Source organism: Danio rerio, chromosome 24, assembly GCF_052040795.2.
Source record: "Danio rerio strain M-AB ecotype USA chromosome 24, GRCz13ab, whole genome shotgun sequence".
NCBI lineage: Eukaryota > Metazoa > Chordata > Actinopteri > Cypriniformes > Danionidae > Danio > Danio rerio.
The window spans coordinates 39,628,342-39,648,565 of NC_141044.1; the positions used below are offsets into that span (position 1 = coordinate 39,628,342).

Here is a 20,224-nt window from a genome sequence, read left to right on the forward strand (position 1 = left end):
CTGGACTGTAAATGGGTGGAGTGTTTTCTTTCACCCCACACACACACACACACAATCACAGTGGCCCCGTGTTCCTGCCCTCTTTTGTTTCTCCCATTAAACACTCCGACTACAGCCGTTTATTCACTCACAGCTCCTTTACCGCATGCGTTTTGTCTGTCACAATGTTTTACCTCTCGGGACTTCTGGTGTTTTTACTGGATCTGTCTGTGAGCTGTGGTAGGACATCTTCTGTTGCTTTATCTGACGATAATGACTTTATCTTGGACACATGATCCACAGATATCGTATGATACGCTGATTTGGGTTTGGAATAGACTCATTGTGAGAACTGAGTGTGTTGATGGATGTCTGGTAGGGATGAGGATGATTATTAAACCGCTTGTTTCTATTCTCAGGTCAGACGACGCGAGAAAACATCACTGCTTTTGAAGGTAAGAAATCAAACGTGTTTAAAATCTCTGTTTTCTTTTGTACACTGTAAAATATATCTGATAATTAACAGGTTCTATATTTTGTGATCGACTTTTTTTGGTGTGTTTATGATTATAAATTGCAATATGGGATGTTGATATCTGCTCTGTTGACTTCTGATGTTGAAAATTAAATTCTGCAGTTTAACAAAGCGACTTTTGAAACATTTTAGTAGCTTAACATAATAAAAGAAATAATATAGAGAGAATTAAGTCTGGATTTTATACTGTAATTTACAACACCAAAAATACATCACAATATAAGATCAAGGTCCTATAATGCAATTAAGCACAAATAAATGAAAGAAAAGCATGAAGATGAAGAGCAAAATACAGAAAATAAGAGCTACATTTTAAAGTTATAGTTTAAAAAAGTATTTTAATTTGCTCGCCATCCTAAGATGTACAATTTAAAAAAAGGATTTTGAGCTATTTTTTATGTTAGGATTTTTTAAAATAGTGGTCCTTGGTATTAATTAAATTCAAGTCAAAGTCTACCATTACTTTGAGAGTCAAAAAATATATATAGGCAAAACAAAATGAATACATGTTACTCTTCATAATCCATTGAGGACTTATAAGGTGAAATAATCCTCTGTGTCAGAAACAGAACATTGTTTATTACATTAGAGCCTCTGTGAGTGGTTCAGAATCACATTTGACTCTCGATTGAATTTTTTTTTTTGAGTCAGTTCACCAAATCCGACTGAGCCATCTGAGCCAGTTCACTGCTCCTACAAATTTATCAAACAAACTTCATTTCAAAGAGTTGTTTTTACTCAAAATATGCCAATAAATATGATCATATAATGCCAGAAACTCATTTATCACTCCCAACAGTAGCTATATGTTACCATCAAAAAGAGCAAATGAACTTTATGCGCAAAATGGAATTATCGCATACAACATTTGCGAATAAAGCATTGTTTTCATCCAATGAGTCAAAGAGAACAATATAGTCACTTCCTGATTACCTGGCACCAAATATCAACAGTAAAAACGGAATTTATTGAGGTAGAAGAAACTGCGTGAATCTTTTCTTCATTTAATAAATGACTTTCACCTCAGAAGACGATACTAAAACAAAATGAACGCTTGGTGGTGTTTGAAGCCTTGAGACACAGAGCGCAGACGCTCTTGACAGTTCTGGAGGTCATTAATAATATAATAACACTAATATTGAAATGGTTAAGGCGTTTTAGAATGAGCAAAAACAGTTCAGATGTGTTACAGTGTGCTCAGCCTGCTGGTTTGTCCATTCACACACATTTTCATCATCACATGGTCACTTATAACAAAATCTGTTTTAATCCGCATGCTGGAATTTGTTCGGTAAAAGTGTTTCCGTCGAAGTTTATGCGCATCTTTTCTTATCAAATAAAATGTTTATCCTACTAGGTTATGCGGATACATTTTTTTGTGCGTTTTCAAAACTTATGCGCATCTTGGCATTTCTATCAACCAGTTTTTTTTATACGCATATCCAAAATGCGCTTAAAAATAGGTGGATGGAAACATAGCTAGTGACTGAATTGACTGACGAAACCGTTCCGATTGAGACCGAATGAGATTACAAACTATACAATTAATTAGCTTGGCTTGTAGTCAGCACCAAAAATACTAGTGGTTTGTTGAATTTATTACTACTTTGTTTTGCACATGGTTTTATTTTAAGTTGTGAACATAAACACACTTACTGGGTGAAATCAGATGTTACTTATTAACACAAATAAAACATGTGCATGTATCTGTAAATTACTCACAAATACTGTATAGGATACACATGCACACTAATGAAATCCACAGTAATACATGTAATGCATATGTACACACACATTTCTAAACATAATCGTTTTAATAACTCATTTCTTTCAACTGATTTATTTTATCTTTGTCATGATGACAGTAAATAATATTTGACTAGATATTTTTCAGGACACTTTTATTGTATGGTTTGTTCTGTAGACTATCAAAAATATATATATAGCTTAACCCTCTAATAATTTTGACCTTAAATAATTTTTTTTAAATTTAAAACTTCTTTTATATAAAATAAACTTGATGCATGCATACACCAAAAAAAGACTTTTACTGCGTGTTCAAACTACTTTATTAAAATGAGTTGAAACAACACAATTCTTCAGGTTTTTTTTTTTGAACAACCTAATTGCTTTATGTACAATCCACTTTAATTTGTAAAAACGATGAAGTTAACATAATCGATTTGTGTTGATGCAACACGAAGGAATAATGTGGAACCTAGCATTTGTGTATATAGCTACAGTCGCTTAAATGTACTGTACAAACTTGTTCCTTGCGGATATACCCACAATAACACACACGTATATATAAACTTGCTGCATGCAAATACACCTGTATATACTCACATATACATATAAACTTGATCTATGCGTATGCGCTTTTTAATGGAAACGGATGGCTTTTCAATGCAAATGGATGGCATTTCAGTGTAAAAGGAAGGCATTTTAGTGTAAAAGGAAGGCATTTCAGTGTAAAAGCATATATTTTTTCAGGTTTCTTCTTTATTACTCTGTATAGTGTGCTGTGAATCTCCAGTCTTCAGTTTAGCTGTATCTACATTTAAAAGCAAGTGTTTTGTGTCTTACTTTCACGATGTAACCTAGATGAAATGAAACCACATCACAAGCATCAAACTTCATTATGTTATCCTACAACACCAACAACCAGTTTCAGCAAAAAACAAGAGTTTTTAAAGGAGTGAACTTTAAATCCTATGTGGTGCCCCATACTTTGGAGTGACATATACCCTTGTTATAATGTAATATGCAAAACCTACAAAGTAATAATGTAGTAACTAATGTTCAGTTTCTGGCAAAGATGATAGTTTCTCTTCATTAATCCTCAATTTGTGATACATAATTTAGTTTTTTGATGCATTTCTCTCAAAGTAATTGAACCGAATGACCTTCCGGTTTGCAACAGAATCGATCTGATATGAAAACAAATGTCGTTTTATATCAGGGATTATTATTAAATGCTTTATTTCTATTCTCAGGTCAAATAACACAGGATAACAAAACAGTGTTTGAAGGTAAGAGACTAAAATATAAGATCTCAGTTATTTCTACTAACCTTAATAAATACAAGTACTGTAGAGCAGGGATGTCCAAACTCGGTCCTGGAGGGCCGGTGTCCTGCGTAGTTTAGCTCCAACTTCCTTCAACACACCTGCTTGAAAGTTTTTAGTATACCTAGACAGAGCTTTATTTGCTGTTAGATTAGGTGTGTTTAATTGGGGTTGGATCTAAAATTTGCACCACACCGGCCCTCCAGGACTGAGTTTTGACACCCCTGCTGTAGAAGGACTGAGAAAGCGAAGAAATGAGTATTCATTGCTATGTATATTACTACAATACCGATGCTTTCAAACCAGCTTATCGTTAATAAACCCGTAAAACAACTGCAAAACTGTGAGGTGACAGTGCTAACCCCTGAGCCACCGTGCCACCCCAATACTTCATTTGTGTTCTTCTAAAATATATATAGGATTTTTTTTAGTTCAGTTTAGTTTCGTATTGTACTGTAAATATAGCAGATTTCATAGTAATTTAGATATCAATTTTGTGTCAATGAACGATCTCAATATGAACTCAAAATGTGTATTATTTTTTCACTTGTGATTTAACTTTTTAATCATTTTATTTATGAATTTTATGGCAAATTACAGCAAAAAAAGACAAAAACAATTCAATTTTAAAAAGAATTCACAGTATCAGCTTAAACACAAACAATTAAATAAATAAACCATACCAACAAATAAAAAGATAATAATAACGTGGCTAAACAAAAACTACAATTGTACTATCTGCATCACACAATACAATCTACTTTGAATTTAGGAAAGAAAAAGTTACAGATTAAACCTAATTAAATTTAAATCGTTAAAGTGGGACAACTAGCAAAAATGCGACAAAAAAATCTCTATATTTTTTATATGTTTCTTCTTTATTGCTGTTTATAGTGTGCTGCAAATCTTCAGTCTTCAGTTTCGATAGATTCACTTAAGCTTGATCTATGCATATACGCCTATAAAGTGTTGCACTAGTATATAAGCTCGATCCGTGCACAAACACCCCTAAAACACACATGCAAATATACATAAATCCGACAAACATACATAATTCGCTACACATAAATGCAAATGATTTCAAAGTGGACGGGTGTGAACTTTTAAAGGGTAAAAGGAAGACATTCTAGTGTAAAAGAAAGACATCTCAGTGTAAAAGGCATTTAATTTCAACGTAAAAGCATATATTTTTTATCGCTCTGTATAGTGTGCAGCAAATCTGCAGTCTTCAGTTTAGCTTTATCTACATCCGAAAACATCTGTTTCTGACTTTCAAGATGTAATCTAGATGACATGAAACCACATCACAAGCATCAATCTTTACTTATGAAGAGCTACAACACCAACAACCAGTTTCAGGAAAAATTAAGTGTTTTTCTAAAGTGGTGAATACATATTGTACAGTGGAACGAATAGCAAAATGCAACAGTAAATAAATAATTATTTATTTTTCTTCAATATAGTGTGCTGGAGATCTTTACACTGCAAAAACAGAATCTTAATGTTTTGGATTTGTTATTCATTACAAATATCTAAGAATTCAATCTATAATGTATTACAATCTAAAAGTGACTAACCTGTAAGACACTGTATGTTTCTTCAGTAGAGCATTAAAGCGATAACAAGCGTAGAGTATACAAAAGAGCAATAAAGCATTTTTTAATAGTGTTTAATGCAGATTTTTAGCTTAATGTTGTCCTAGTTGATTCAGAAAATGTGTCATCGGCAGGCGACAATGTGGCTCAGTGGTTAGCACTTGTATCTCACAGCACGAAGGTCACTGGTTTGAGTCCCGGCTGAGCTAGTTGGCATTTCTTTGTGGAGTGTGCATGTTCTCCCTGTGTTGGCGTGGGTTTCCTCTGGGTGCTCCTGTTTCCCCGGCAGTCCAAAGACATGCGGTACAGGTGAATTGGGTAAGCTAAGTTGTCCATAGTGTATGTATGTGTGTGAATGATTGTATATGCGTTTCCTAGTAATGGGTTGCGGCTGGAAGGGCATCTGCTGCGTAAAAACAAATGCTGGATAAGTTGGTGGTTAATTACAATGTGGCAACCCCAGATAATAATTAAGGGACTAAGCGGAAAAGAAAATGAATGAATGAATAATTGAATGAATGAATGAATGAATGAAAAAATTGGCTATAGTATATAAGTGTGTGTGTGTGTGTGTGCGTGTGTGTGTGTGTGTGTGTGTGTGTGTGTGTGTGTGTGTGTGTGTGAATGTGAGAGTGTATGGGTGTTTCCCAGTACTGGGTTGCCACTGGTATCCGCTGCATAAAACATATGCTGCAATAGTTGGCGGTTCATTTCACTATTGCGACCCCGATAAATAAGGGAGTAAGCCGAAGAAAAATTAATTAATTAATGAATGTTAAGGTCAGATTTATCGTCAGGACAAGGACCACAATTTCCCATTTTTTATTAAGCATATTAAATGTTATTTTAATAAAATTCTTAAAAATATAAACGAAAACATCAATTATTAATATAAATTTCTTATGTTTATGTATTTTATTTTATTTAATTTTCAGCTAAACCCTTTTTTAATTTTCTCTGGTCATCTCTCTGACAAATTTACATCAGACACTTTCTTACATTCATTCATTCATTCATTTTTCTTTGGCTTAGTCCCTTATTTATCAGGGGTTGCCACAGTGGAATGAACCACCAACTATTCCAGCATGTGTTTTACACAGACCTTCCAGCCCAACCCAGTACTGGGAGTTTATTAAATTCCACTATATGCATGTGTTTGAACTGTGGGGGAAACCGGAACACCCGGAGGAAACCCACGCCAACACGGGGAGAACATGCAAACTCCAGGGAGAAATGCCAACTGACCCAACAGGATGCTGTGAGGCGACAGTGCTAACCACTGAGCCAATGTGTCACCCTTACTTTCTTTCAATCACTTCATATATCTCAAAAAAGTGCATTTCGGAAGTATGCCTCACACTGGTGAGTGGGTTTGACAAACCACCTGTAGAAACACTATTCTCTCTCTAAAAAAACACTCTCCCCTCCTTACTCTAGCACTTTATTCTCTGGGCACTAACAGTTTTTTTGTATAATTAGCACTTGTTGTGTGTATTGCCTCTTCGTGTTGAATCCCTGAATGCCTCCTCTATTGTCCGTTGCTTTGGACAGAAGCATCTACTGAATGAAAAACAAAAGATTTACTGTAGCATCACATTTTGAAATGGTTCATGTGATAAGAAGATACTCATAATTTGTCAGTATCAGTAATTGAATGAATCTCTTGTGACTCAGAGACTTTTCAGGATCAGAATTTACAATATCGCCGCTGTGATGAGCAGGTCCTGATGTTTTACGGTGATTATTGCTGGGCGGTTTTTAGTGACAACATGAGTACTATCGACGAGCAGAACTGGTGTGTTATGGAGGTGGTTTTAAGGTAAGACTGAGCTTCTTTTTGTTTTACTCACACATTTAGCTAAAGCAGTACTTTTAAAACAGTCATGACAAGATGAAGTAATTAGATTGTAGATCGCCCTGTGGTGTCAGGACATCTTGTGTTGGTTGAATCTGCTTTAATACATTATTGTGGGTTTACATATGAAATATATAGATATACTAACACTATGGCTAAATTTATTTTTCTTCCAAATTGTAATACATTGTATAATATTAGTTACTGTAATTTTATTGTGATTATATTTTAATATTACTGTCTCAGAAATGTAATGCAGTACACCACTTTTGTATTTATGTATTTATTTATTTATTTATCAGTTACTTATACCAAAATAACCACAGAGGTATGACTACGTTTTCATACATACATTTTGCCATAAATGGTAGTTATTTTCCAAATTGTCCTTAGACAAGAATGGGTGTTGTTTGGTAGTTTTAGGACTACTTTAATAAAGGGTCTGAACCATTTCAAATGTTGACTACTGTGTGTGTGTGTGTGTGTGTGTGTGTGTGTGTGTGTGTGTGTGTGTGTGTGTGTGTGTGTGTGTGTGTGCGCGTGCGTGGGTGCGTGCGTGTGTGTGTGTGTATATTGTGATGGGCTGAAGAATCACACGACAAAAGAATTAAAGTTTAGATCCCAGAGGGTGGATTTATTTACAAAGGTGCATGAGTGCAAGATCCAAAGGGGTGCTCCAGCGGGTGATGTTCTTTCATCCGTGGGGTGCTCAGTGTCTGTGAGATGGGTCTAGGAACCCGATCGGTCACCAACTGCTGTCTAGAGGAAAGAAAGGGAGAATAAGTGTTACTGCTCTGTTTCCTTCGTATGCTTCCCCCTTTCTGGTTCTTTTGGTGAGGCTTATGTAGCCGGTCTTGGATGAGTTGCAGCTGGTGCTGATTAGTTGGGAATGAGAGGGCCCAGGTGTTCCTCGTTCCTCTCCAGGACGATGCTGATAGCTTCATGGGATGCTTGTCACACTCCCCCCCCCTAAGTGGCGTCCTGGTCCTGTGGATGATATGAGACAATAGGGGAGAATTAAGGGGTGGGTGGGGAGTGACCCCTGACAGACCTGCAAAAGCCGCCCAGATCCGAGAGAGTCCATCAGCGTTGGCGTTGGCAGTCCCGGCCCGGTGACGCACATTGAAGTGGAAGTCCTGGAGCGCGAGGAACCATCTTGTCACCCTGGCATTTGTGTCCTTTGCCCTGGCCATCCACTGCAGAGGTGCATGATCGGTAACCAGGGTGAACTGGCGGCCAAGGAGGTAGTACCGCAGCTCCAGGACTGCCCACTTGATGGCAAGGGCTTCTTTTTCTACGGCGGCGTATTTTCTCTCGGCTGGGGTCAGCTTTCTGCTGATGTATAGGATCGGATGCTCTTCCCCTTCCTGAACCTGTGACAGAACAGCTCCTAGTCCTGTGTCAGAGGCATCCGTCTGCAGCAGGAAGGGACAGCCAAAATCAGGAGCTCGAAGTACTGGTTCTGAGGTCAGTGCTGTCTTTATGCTCCTGAAGGCTTCCTCGGCTGCCGGCGTCCAGTTTACCTTCTCTGGTTTCCCCTTCCTGGTCAGATCTGTCAGAGGGGCGGCTAAAGAGGAGAAATTAGGGATAAAACAGCGATAGTACCCTGCCAACCCTAAGAATGCTCGTACCTGGATTTTGGACACCGGCCTGGGAGCAATGCGGACAGCTTCAACCTTTTTTTCTTGGGGTTGGATGAGTCCTCTTCCCACTTGGAAACCCAGGTACTTCGCTTCAGAGAGAGCAAGATGGCACTTATGAGGGTTGGCCGTGAGTCCAGCCCTCCGGAGTTCAGACAGCACCCTCCGTAGACGGTCCAGATGATCCTCCCATGTCTCCGAGTGGATCACAATGTCGTCTAAGTATGCTGCGGCATATGCGTGGTGGGGCCGGAGTATGATATCCATCATACGTTGAAATGTGGCAGGGGCCCCGTGCAGGCCAAAGGGAAGGGTCCGGTACTGCCAATGACCACTGGGGGTGGAAAAGGCAGTTTTAGGTTTGGCATTCTCAGACAGTGGTACTTGCCAGTAGCCTTTGGTTAGGTCTATGGTAGAGATGTACCGGGCCCTTCCCAGGCGGTCCAACAGCTCATCCACACGAGGCATGGGGTAGCTGTCAAATTCTGAGACTTCATTAAGCCGACGAAAGTCATTGCAGAACCGGAGGGTGCCATCAGGTTTGGGGACCATCACGATTGGGCTGGACCATGGACTTGATGAGGGTTCTATCACCCCTAATTTTAGCATTTGTTTTATCTCCTCTTCTATAGCCTGCCGACGAGCCTCAGGGACCCGATAGGGCCGCTGCCGTATGATGACTCCTGGCGGTGTTCGTATATCATGTTGGAGAAGGCTGGTTTGCCCGGGGAGATAAGAGAACACATCTGGGAACTGACCGATCAGGTGCCGCAGATCCCCCTTTTGAGCAGCCGAGAGATGGGGGTTGATGTCAACAACCACGGGTTCAGAAGTGGCGAGGGCAGCGAGTTGGACCCTAGTTCCAATCCATTTCTTTAGAAGGTTAATGTGGTACAACTGATCTGCCTTTCGTTTTCCTTGTTGTTGCACCCGGTAGGTCACTGGTCCAATTTTTTCCAATACCGTGTAGGGGCCCTGCCATGTGGCCAGGAACTTACAAGCTGCATTTGGAATTAGGACCATGACCCGATCTCCTGGTTGGAATTCCCGTGCTTGTGCTGCTCTGTTGTAGTGGCGTTGTTGGGCCTTTTGTGCTGTAATCAGATGCTCCCGGACTAACGGCATGACACGGTCGATTTTTTCCCTCATCTGCTTGACGTGTTCCACCACAGACCGATGGGCCGCCGGCTGCTGCTCCCAGGCCTCCTTTGCCACATCCAGGAGGCCACGGGGTTGTCGTCCGAAGAGGAGCTCAAAGGGGGTGAAGCCAGTTGAGGCCTGGGGAACTTCCCGGATCCCGAAGAGAATGTAGGGCAGCATAAGGTCCCAGTCACGCTTGTCCTCCGCGGCGACCCGTCTTAGCATTTGCTTTAGTGTTTGGTTAAAGCGTTCAACCAAGCCATCTGTCTGGGGGTGATAGACAGTGGTCCTCAACTGCTTCACCTTCAGCAGCCTGCAGAGGTCAGCCATTAGCCGGGACATAAAGGGGGTACCCTGATCGGTCAGGATCTCTGCGGGGATGCCAACTCGACTAGAGAGCAAGAAGAGCTCCTGGGCGATGGCTTTGGCGGTGGCTTTCCGAAGGGGCACCGCCTCTGGGTAACGGGTAGCATAGTCAACAATCACCAGGATGTGCTCATGTCCCCGGGCAGATTTAGGCAATGGCCCAACCAGGTCCATCCCAATGCGCTCGAAGGGCACCTCAATAATTGGTAATGGAATTAGAGGACTCGGGGGAGGTGTCCTTGGTGAGGTTCGTTGGCAGGTGGGGCAGGCCTGGCAGAACCGCTTTACATCTGCCTCCAGTCCTGGCCAGTGGAAACGGTCCCGTATCCGCTGGACTGTATTGGCCACCCCAAGGTGTCCTGCCATGGGATGGGAGTGGGCCAGTTCCAGTATTGCTTCAGTCTTGGATCGGGGTACGACCAGCAGTAGTTTTTCCTCCCCCCTCCGCTGTGCGACCCAGTAAAGCAGGCCATTCTGGACAGCAAAGTATGGGAGAGGGTGGGGACCAGGCTGACTGTCTTTTCCCTCTATGACTCGGACTTGGGTCCAGCAATGTTTCAACCTATCGTCTCCCTGTTGTTCCTTAGCAAATGAGCCCCCTCCTGTGACCTGTTGAAAGACATCATAAAACAGGTTAGTATTATGAGAGGGGGACTCACCATCTCTCCCGCTGTCTGATGCCAGAAGGACGGGTCGCTGACGAGGTCTTCGGTTGGGCTTTTTACGGTGACGGCTCCCTCTGGGGCTGGCAGGTTGGGAAGCTGCGGCTAACAGGCGCTCTAAACCTGGCCAGTCTCTCCCAAGGAGCACAGGAACTGGTAGATCTCTCACCACTCCCACCTCGACTGGCCAGGTATCAGGGCCGGCTGAAATGGTTACATGACGGGCAGGGACCTGACGGGTGTCCCCGTGGACACAGGTGATAGGCAGGAAGGTCTTTGACCCAGTCCGTGGGGCCAAAATCCGTGCGTGTACCAGACTAACCGCACTACCAGAGTCGAGTAGGGCCCGGTATGGTTTTCCGTTGACCTTGACATCCGCTTCTGGGGCTCCTTCGGGTAGGTCTCTGTGTACAATGCAGCCTGCCAGCCAGGTCCGTGAGGGGGGTGTTGAAACCTCTGTTGGCATGGGCTCCTCCCGTGGAGAGGGAATCGTCGGCCTGCTCACCGGTCGTTGAGGGTCCTCTGGCGCTCGTCGCTCCTGGACCACCCTCCGGGGAAAAGGCGGCGCTCTCTCCCCTCCTTCCCGATGTAGGGTCGCATCCGCCAGTTCAATCGCCTCAATGAGCTCCAGGGTGGTTGAGGGGTTTCTCATTCCGACTACTCGTCGATGGGATCGGGGAAGAGCCCGGAGCAATTTGTCGATGACCACCCGTTCCGCTACCTGACTCGGCGTTGGGTCTTCCGCCAAGAGCCAATGTCTCGCAAGTCGTGTGAGACCCGCTGCTTGGGCACGGACCGGCAGATGGGGCTTATATGTCCACTCAAAAAACTGTTGAGCTGCACATGTGGATGACAGTCCCATATGGGCCAGGATTTCCCGTTTCAGGTCCTGGTAAGTGGTAGCTGCACCATCGGGGAGAGAAAAGTAGGTGCGCTGGGCGTCACCAGTCAGCAGGGGAGCCAGGACCTGCGGCCAGTCGTCGACATTCCACCCTTCATTCGTAGCAGTGGTTTCAAACATTTGTAAATAAGATTCAATATCATTGTGAGGGGTTAGCTTTGGAAGGAGTTGAGTGGCTCGGGCACGAGGGTCTGGTAGCGGAACACGTTGTGCAGCAGCCAGACGCAGGGCAAAAAGTTCTTGCTCTGTCTGGTCCTGACGAGCTGCCAGATGCTCGGCCACTTGCTGCTGGCGGATGCTGACCTCGGTGAGTCGCTGGAGAAGTTCATCCATCCTGTAGGGGGAGTGAGCGCTCGCCTGCACACAAAAGGAAGAGAAAAAAAAAAAATAAATAAAAGTTTTTTTTTTTTTTTTTTTTTTTTTTTTTTAAATAGATGAGTGGGAGTCTGGGTGTCGGTGATTCTTCACTCTTCTGCCCGCATTCTCCACCAGTGTGATGGGCTGAAGAATCACACGACAAAAGAATTAAAGTTTAGATCCCAGAGGGTGGATTTATTTACAAAGGTGCATGAGTGCAAGATCCAAAGGGGTGCTCCAGCGGGTGATGTTCTTTCATCCGTGGGGTGCTCAGTGTCTGTGAGATGGGTCTAGGAACCCGATCGGTCACCAACTGCTGTCTAGAGGAAAGAAAGGGAGAATAAGTGTTACTGCTCTGTTTCCTTCGTATGCTTCCCCCTTTCTGGTTCTTTTGGTGAGGCTTATGTAGCCGGTCTTGGATGAGTTGCAGCTGGTGCTGATTAGTTGGGAATGAGAGGGCCCAGGTGTTCCTCGTTCCTCTCCAGGACGATGCTGATAGCTTCATGGGATGCTTGTCACACTATATATGTGTGTGTGTGTGTGTGTGTGTGTGTGTGTATACAGTTGAAGTCAGGATTATTAGCTGAAATAAAACAAATAAGACTTTCTCCAGAAGAAAAAATTTTATCAGACATAAAATGTTGATGTTAAAATGTTATCAAACTATAAAAATGACTTGCTCTGTTTAACATTATTTAAGAAATATAAAAAAAAACACAAACACACACACACACACACACACACACACACACACACACACACACACACACACACACACACACACACACACACACACACATATATATATATATATATATATATATATATATATATATATATATATATATATATATTAGAATTGAACACGTCACAATTTTTCTCAGAAAACAAAGGTGTCTGAAGGTGCAGTTGACTTGAAATTTTTACCGAAAAGCAACCAAACAAATCCATATATGCAAAGGAAACTAATCTAATTACTTTACAATTAGTTATGCGTAAGTTATGCATAATAAAAATGAAATGACACATAAAAAAGCATTGAACTCATGAAGAAAGGGAAGTTGGAAAGGCAGTAAAAGCCCAGAGAGCAGCTGAAATCTCTCAGTAGTTCTTCAGCAACCTTCTGCCCTTCCTTATTGCAAATGAATTTCAGCTGCTTCAGTCCAACATCTAAATTATCAGGAGGATGAAGATGAAAACAGGCAGGACATTTCAGCAAGACAATGATCCAAAACACAGCCAAAGAAAACTCTCAAATGCGTTCAGAGAAAGAAAATTAAGCCGTAGAATGGCCCAGTCAATCACCTGATGCAAATCCAATAGAATATACAAATTAAAGATCAAATTTGATAGACGAGACCCACAGAACCATCAAGATTTTTACACTCTGTTGAAGTCTGTGAAAACCTCACAGCTGAGCAATGAATGTGACTTCATTCTCCTTATAAGATGCGTCTTTAAGCTGCCAGCACCAAAAAAAAAAAAAGCTTTATAGAAAGTATTAAATACATTTCAGTAGTTCAGGATTTCTCCTAGTGTCAGTTTATTGTTATTACACACAACTCATTTTTTAGATTTTTTTTTTGTTTGTTTTGTTTTATTTTTATGTTTAAATTGTTTGGGTTTTTACCTAGCAATTTAAAATGTTATCTATAAATCTAATGTTTTTAGAGATAAATATTCTAACACCACACACTTTTCTGTCATTTTTTGTACGTATTGTACAATTGTAATTCAGTTTTTTAACATTTTAAAATAATTTTATTATCATTTTGTTAATTTTACTGCATTTACAGCTTAATGGAAATTATAAATATTTAAGCATAGCAAAAAAATATACATTTATTACATTTGTTACAAGTAAAAAATGATTTTTAGATGCATGGTTTTTGTTTTAGTTTCAGTAATAACCTTTTTTATTAGGCATCTTTTTTTGCAGTAATTTCTGATTATGCTGTTCTGTATTGATATTCATAAACGTTTTTGTTTTTATTTATTTCTTTGAATAGTTTCCCTTCATTATCTCAGCAGTCAGATAACTGATAATCTAACTAGTTGATCATTTTTTAATGATTTATGAAAATGTACACTTTGACACGTTGTTTATTTTACTTTTAGATTTTTCTATTTGCCTTTGTTGAATTGCATGCCATTTAAAGTTCAGTTTCTCTGCATTACTCATCATATGCAGAAGTGCTGCTCAAAAATGCGTTTAAGCTGCAAGGTAAACGCACAAAGAAAGGAAATGAGCAGAGAAACAATTGAAGGATGTGTGTGAAAGAGGAGAGATATTCTTGAGGCTACTCGAGGGCCTGAGAGACCTCCTGCTCTATTAAACAATGAGAGACATTTCCGCTCTCCACACAACAACAGATAAGAGCGTTCTGCTGCTGCTGATGTTGTTGTTGTAAATCAGAGAGATTTGGGTTTTCTGTCAAACAACTCACTTGAAAAAAAATTCCCTAAAAATGGTAGCACGACTTTTATTTAGAGCAAAAGTGTAATGTAGACTATTGTTTAGATGTTTAGAGCTCAAAAATGTATTTATTTGATCAGGAACGCTGTAAATAGATAAATATTGGGAAAATTTAAAATTATTCGCCCTCCTGTGATTTTTTTTTATAATTTTTTTTCTTTTTCAAATATTTCCCAAACGATGTTTAACAGAGCAAAGTATTTTTCACAGTATGCCTGATTATTTTTTTCTTCTGAAGAAAGTCGTATTTGTTTTATTTCGGCTAGAACAAAATCAGTTTTTATTTTTTCTTAAAAGCATTTCAAGGTTATAAAATTAAATTAATTATTAAATTATATTATTACTTTTGAAAAATTACTCTTTCTCTGTGTCATTTCATATTATTGCACATAACCTAATTTGTAAACTAATAAAATTTTGATATCTTTACATATATGGATTTCTTTAGTTGTTACCAACATCCGGGGAAAATTTCAAGTCAACGTTACGTTTTACAATATTATATTTGTGCATAAACATTAGATTAGTCAGTACTGAAGCCAAATCTGCAGCTAATCTAACAAAATAACTTACAATAATGGTTCAAAAATTACTAGTCCAAATGTATATGTTAGGAAAAAATATTAAATCAAATATAAAAAATTGAAAGAACAAAAAACAAGAGAAACAAAAAATAATAAAAAAAAAATTGAAATGTTTTAGTTTGTTATTTGTTTTCAATATTTTGCTTGAATTTAAAAATATTATCTTTTCATTTCTAAAGATGTTCTGTGACTAAAATATTATTTTAATAAATCAGTTTTGTTCAAATACACAATATATTACTCATATTCACAGAGAAATGGATAAAAATATTCATTTTCAAAATGGGGTGTACTCATATATGCTGAGCACCGCATGTACGTCTATATATATTTGATTGGCTAAACCACTGTTGTCCAATGACCTGCTTTATTAACCTAGTTAAGACTTAAACTGCACTTTAAAGTCTAGTAAAACAGTATGTACTGTCATCACGTTATTAGTGTACTGTTATTAGAAATTGGTCATTAATAATATGTTTAAAAATGTGTTTGTTTTTCTCTGTTAAACAACACCAATATTTGACAAAAGTTACATTTCACAGCAGGGCTAATAATTTTCCCATCATCTATATCGACCCTTTTCACAAGACTTTTATGACACGTTTAAAGGTCATCATAAACTTAAATGCTTGAAAGTTTTGAATATTTAAATTTCAAAAAAACTTACAGGTATGTACATGTATGTGTATTTACGTATGTATTACGTCATCTTTGCATCAAATGACAAAAAACGTTTGTAATGCAGCGTCTATGGAGCAGGACAGTAAATTTAACGTTATTCTCTCTTCTGGCTGCAGTTATCAGCCTCACACAATTTATTTCTTCTTTCTGAATGTCTTGATAACTCCATCATGGAGTTTCTCTTTTTCTACGGAAGTTTTTCGCATTCTACCGGAAGACGCTGTCGCTATGGCGCCCTCCATGCAGCAGCCATGAAAAAGGTCTATACAACGATTTATTGTTTTCCCTTCTCTCCAAAATATATACTTTGCATAAAAACATTATAAATATACTCTGCACAATATAAATAAAACTAATTTTAATACGAATTTCAGCAAACAAACACCCTTAATTTGTTTATTCCTTTATTAAGATGTTCATGTTAATGGTTACTTTCACCGTTTCATTTAGGAAAACTCCTGAGGTAAATAATTCATATCTATGCTTTAATAATAAATCTAGATAAAATGCAGCGCTTCCCACCTTCAGTCGCAATGACTTCTGGGACTTCCAGAGCGAGTTCGGTGCTCAAGTCTGCATCAGTGCGTCTTCGATATCAAGATTACATCCGGGAAGTTTCACGCGTCCTCCGTACTTGCGGTCTTGAGTATTGGAACTGAACTTAGGCAGCTGATGATGACGTTGCACGAGAACACGAGGACGCAAGACCGCTGAAGAACGCATATTGAGAAACAGTCCTAGTCTTTTTTTTTAATTGGCACATTTAAAAGTCCTCACAATTTTATGAAAATCTTCAACACTACTTTTGATTTAGTCGTCCAAAATTATTTCACACTCTACATTATGCAACCAATGATGTCTGATCAAACCTGTTTCTTTCTGTCCAGGAGCTACAGCGATTTAACCGAATGTATGGACGCAGCATCCGGCATTGCAGGCTGCTTTTACCCAAACCATGTGGTGGAGCATCTGTTCATGGGGATCCACCAGCAGTACTTCAGCTCCTGTAATAATGAAGAGGATTTATCTGACGCTCCGCCCGGAGTTGTCCTCGTCGCCACACTGCTGCCCATTGCCCTCATCCCCTTCATAGTGTACATCGTGGTCTGGAAGAGCAGTTTAAAGTACTGACCGATGCACATCAGAGTTCACATATAAACATACTCACCCTCATATGGTTTCAAACCTCAGTGCATTACAGCTTAACACATTTGAAGGTGTTCTTCGAACCCAAACATCGGTTAAAACATTTTCTTTTGTGTTTTTAGAAGGTCATACTGCGCTGGAACGACATAAAGGTGATGAAATTATGTATTTGGCTGAACTGTGACTTTAGTTACACAGTTGTTTACCAAAAATTAACATTTGCTGTTCAGATATTCATCCAAAATGGTGAGTTTTTGTTTTTCAGTAGTACTTTAACACTGACTGAAACTAGCAGATAACCATAGATATATACACTAGATATCGCATATGGACCCTGAGCATACACCAATAGAGCCGCCATATTTGTACAGTGCTCCCAGGACAAGTCAAGCTCTAGTCAAGACAGTGTTACTACGTGAAGATGCTGGACTGTCTACGGGTGTAGCAACAGGCAAACAAAGAAAACAAAGCACAAGGGCAAAACATTTCATAGGTAAGATTTAGTTTTCTTACGTTTTCATATGTTATGAACTTTTGTGCTAAACAGGTAACGTTATTGATGATAGTACAGTCACTACTGCATTCACCATAAGGCAAAGCAGCACCAACTCACACTAAACACTCGGCTTATGCTAGTTTTGTTGAATAAAATCAGCAAACAATGCAAAAGAAATATGACAACAGGCCCGAATTGGCTAATCGGGAGGACCTGGAGAATTCCCGGTGGGCCGGTCCGTTTTTTGGCCGCAAGGGCCGGTGTCCCTAGCTCCAGAATCTGTTGCTCTCAGCAGTCACACTTTTTAAATTTATTTATTTACTTGACCACAGCCTTTTTATTCATTACTTCACCGCAACTCTTCTCTTTTTATCTATTTTCTCGCAACCTAAGATGATAAAACTCAGTTGTGCCACCATTCTAATCACAGCTGTTGTGGTCCAGCGGTTAGCACGTTAAGATAAGATACTGCGGACCCGGGTTTGATCCTTGGCACAGTGTTTTATTGTTTTCATTTTTATTGTTAAGACATATAATACTGTTAGGGTTGTTGAACATTTGAAATTCTAAAGCAGCTGCTTTCTCAAAAAAAAAAAAACACGTGATAGTGTCATTAGAAAACTGATTTGGAAATGACCTTATTTTAATATAGTCAGTCATGAACTGAGGTGGGCCGGTCTGAGGCTTGAAACTCCAGGGTTGAAAAGGTGTCCCACTCCGGCCCTGTATGACAACGAGATGCGGCGGTGTCAGAAACTTGTATTATTGTCGGCTAGTGAAGGAGTCATTCATAACGGAGATTCATTCACAAACTAATCACTTCCTTCGTCAGTATGAGAAGTGAAAGTAGGAGAGGAGGTGTGTTTCAGGACACGGATTAGAACAAATTAAACAGGGAGGGTGGATAGTATATTTCCATACACACAAACACAAGCTTTTTGTCAGTATTGCCTGTGCGGTCACTGATCCATCAATGTAGAAAAGTGATGTAAAATGATAATTTTCGTAATTAAAAAAAAATTTGCATACTGACCTCCGGGAAAACTCCTGATCATAGATATACGTGTATATGTGTATATCTCTGGCTCTGGATGGCCACAGTCCTCTACTGCAGCTTGGTCTCGCATTCATTTCAAAGGAGCGCTACCCTGTACTAAAATGGCGGCTCTCTTGACGCATTCCTTCCAATAGACAACAACAGGGTAGGCGACATCTAATGTATATATCTATGGTAGATAACTACTAGAATGGCCGTAGTGTTCATTCTGACCATTCGTATAATACGACTGTATCGAATGTAATTGTTGTTACCTCGTATTTACATCCAAAGTTTGTCTTGAGGTTTTAGAATTAAGCTCTGAATGTCAGTTATTATCCTAAAAATACAATATTTTTTGTAATATAGACTATAATTGTGGATGAGTTGCTAGACCGCCGCTGAAAGTGTGTACCCCGACTTATCTGGCAAGCATAAGAGCTTTTTAAAAGAGGTGCCTCAAGTAAAGTCATGTTTTTGCTATCAGAAAGTTGTTTTTGTTAGCAGAAAGTTGCTGAAAAGCATGGCGTCAATTTGACTGTTATGGCCATTCAAGGTAGAAATACACCTTTGAGTTTGATTTTTGATTAAACAAAAACAATGTTAGAATGAAGTATACACACATTAGGGAAAGGTCAGGGTACTAAACCAACACTTACAGCAGGGGTGTCCAAACTCGGTCCTGGAGGCCCGATGTCCATGAGAGTTTAGTTCCAACCCCAATCAAACACACCTGAACCAGCTAACCAGGCTCTTGCTATATATGCTAAAAACGTTCTGGCAGCCGGACACTGGCCCTCCAGGGGTCTGTTCTTCGTACATGGATTACTCAGTTAGCTGGATTTGGATATTGACGATTTGACACGATCCAGGATCGTTTCGTTCTTCAAAGCTGATCCAAAATTTGTTGTCATAGCAACAGTTCTGCTAGCTCAAACCTGATCGGAAGCAGGTTTAATTCATATAAACAGGATTAGATCAGCTCAATTCAAGCAAAGATAATAGAGAAAGCATGTACCGAATTCTGATACTTTCTTACAGTAGTAGTTATATACAATTGGGAAAATAGTTAATATTTTTTAACTATATATATAAAGTTATTAATAAAATAAATAAAGTTATATATTAATAAAACTTATGCAATCTGCACCCCCGAAATGAAAGTACAAAGACTGCCACCTGGTGGTGCAAAGAGAAAACTTATTGATATGTACTTTTTAGATCGCTTTAGTACAAATTGTGTATGATAATAATAATGCAGAATATGTGACTTTAAAAAAAAAGAAATAATACATTAATGCAGTCATAAACATGTTTTGACAGTTAATATGCCAGTGATTATGATTAATATGAAAGTGATTTTGTAAACATCTAGTTATTCCATACAGCGATTAAAAAAACGGCTACTATAATGAAGAAAATCTTTTCTAAATGTAGAACTAAATACATGATGAATACTCTTGACACATGAAAGTGTAAAGCCTGCAGCTCACAACAAATGTGGAAGGTTATTGCGTGTCATATTTAACAAACCGTTTACTGCTAATTTGATGTAATTTTGCTCACATGGATAATTGAATATTAATCAGATGATGTCATTACGCTGCTGTGCCGTCAGCCAATCGTTGCATTGCTGATCATGATTTCGAGGATCGATAGATCTATCCTACACAACACATGCAGCGATCTCAGATCAGTTTATCCAGA

At 39.4% G+C, this 20,224-nt stretch overlaps 3 protein-coding genes across 12 annotated transcripts in view; 2 read left to right on the plus strand and 1 right to left on the minus strand.

The window, feature by feature from the left end:
* The window catches only part of map3k14b (mitogen-activated protein kinase kinase kinase 14b), a 471,535-nt gene that overhangs the window by 337,338 nt on the left and 113,973 nt on the right, over nucleotides 1-20,224 (plus strand). The window lies entirely within an intron of this gene.
* The window catches only part of LOC137489268 (receptor activity-modifying protein 2), a 42,990-nt gene that overhangs the window by 21,625 nt on the left and 1,141 nt on the right, over nucleotides 1-20,224 (plus strand). Inside the window, exons 1-5 of one of the 6 annotated variants that reach the window (XM_087310177.1) lie at nucleotides 126-219; nucleotides 399-434; nucleotides 3,511-3,546; nucleotides 6,852-6,996; nucleotides 16,727-19,322. In XM_087310177.1, the coding sequence (XP_087166303.1) occupies nucleotides 165-219; nucleotides 399-434; nucleotides 3,511-3,546; nucleotides 6,852-6,996; nucleotides 16,727-16,970 (516 nt within the window). In that variant the 5' untranslated portion in view covers nucleotides 126-164 and the 3' untranslated portion in view covers nucleotides 16,971-19,322. Of the gene's footprint in view, nucleotides 1-125; nucleotides 220-398; nucleotides 435-3,510; nucleotides 3,547-6,851; nucleotides 6,997-16,726; nucleotides 19,512-20,224 lie in introns of those variants that run through there. The other 5 variants (XM_087310178.1, XM_087310179.1, XM_087310181.1 and 2 more) reach the window with 5 other exon arrangements.
* Nucleotides 7,640-12,420, minus strand: LOC147838093 (uncharacterized). The gene is made up of 2 exons (XM_087309982.1): nucleotides 12,302-12,420; nucleotides 7,640-12,098 (listed from the first exon to the last, which is right to left on the minus strand). The coding sequence occupies exon 2, from the start codon at nucleotides 12,072-12,074 to the stop codon at nucleotides 7,671-7,673; it is 4,404 nt and encodes a 1,467-aa protein (XP_087166108.1). The 5' UTR covers nucleotides 12,075-12,098; nucleotides 12,302-12,420; the 3' UTR covers nucleotides 7,640-7,670.

What these genes read in the sequence shown, in the direction of transcription:
- LOC147838093 (XM_087309982.1), bottom strand. Translation starts at nt 12,074, where the DNA reads ATGGATGAACTTCTCCAGCGACTCACCGAGGTCAGCATCCGCCAGCAG.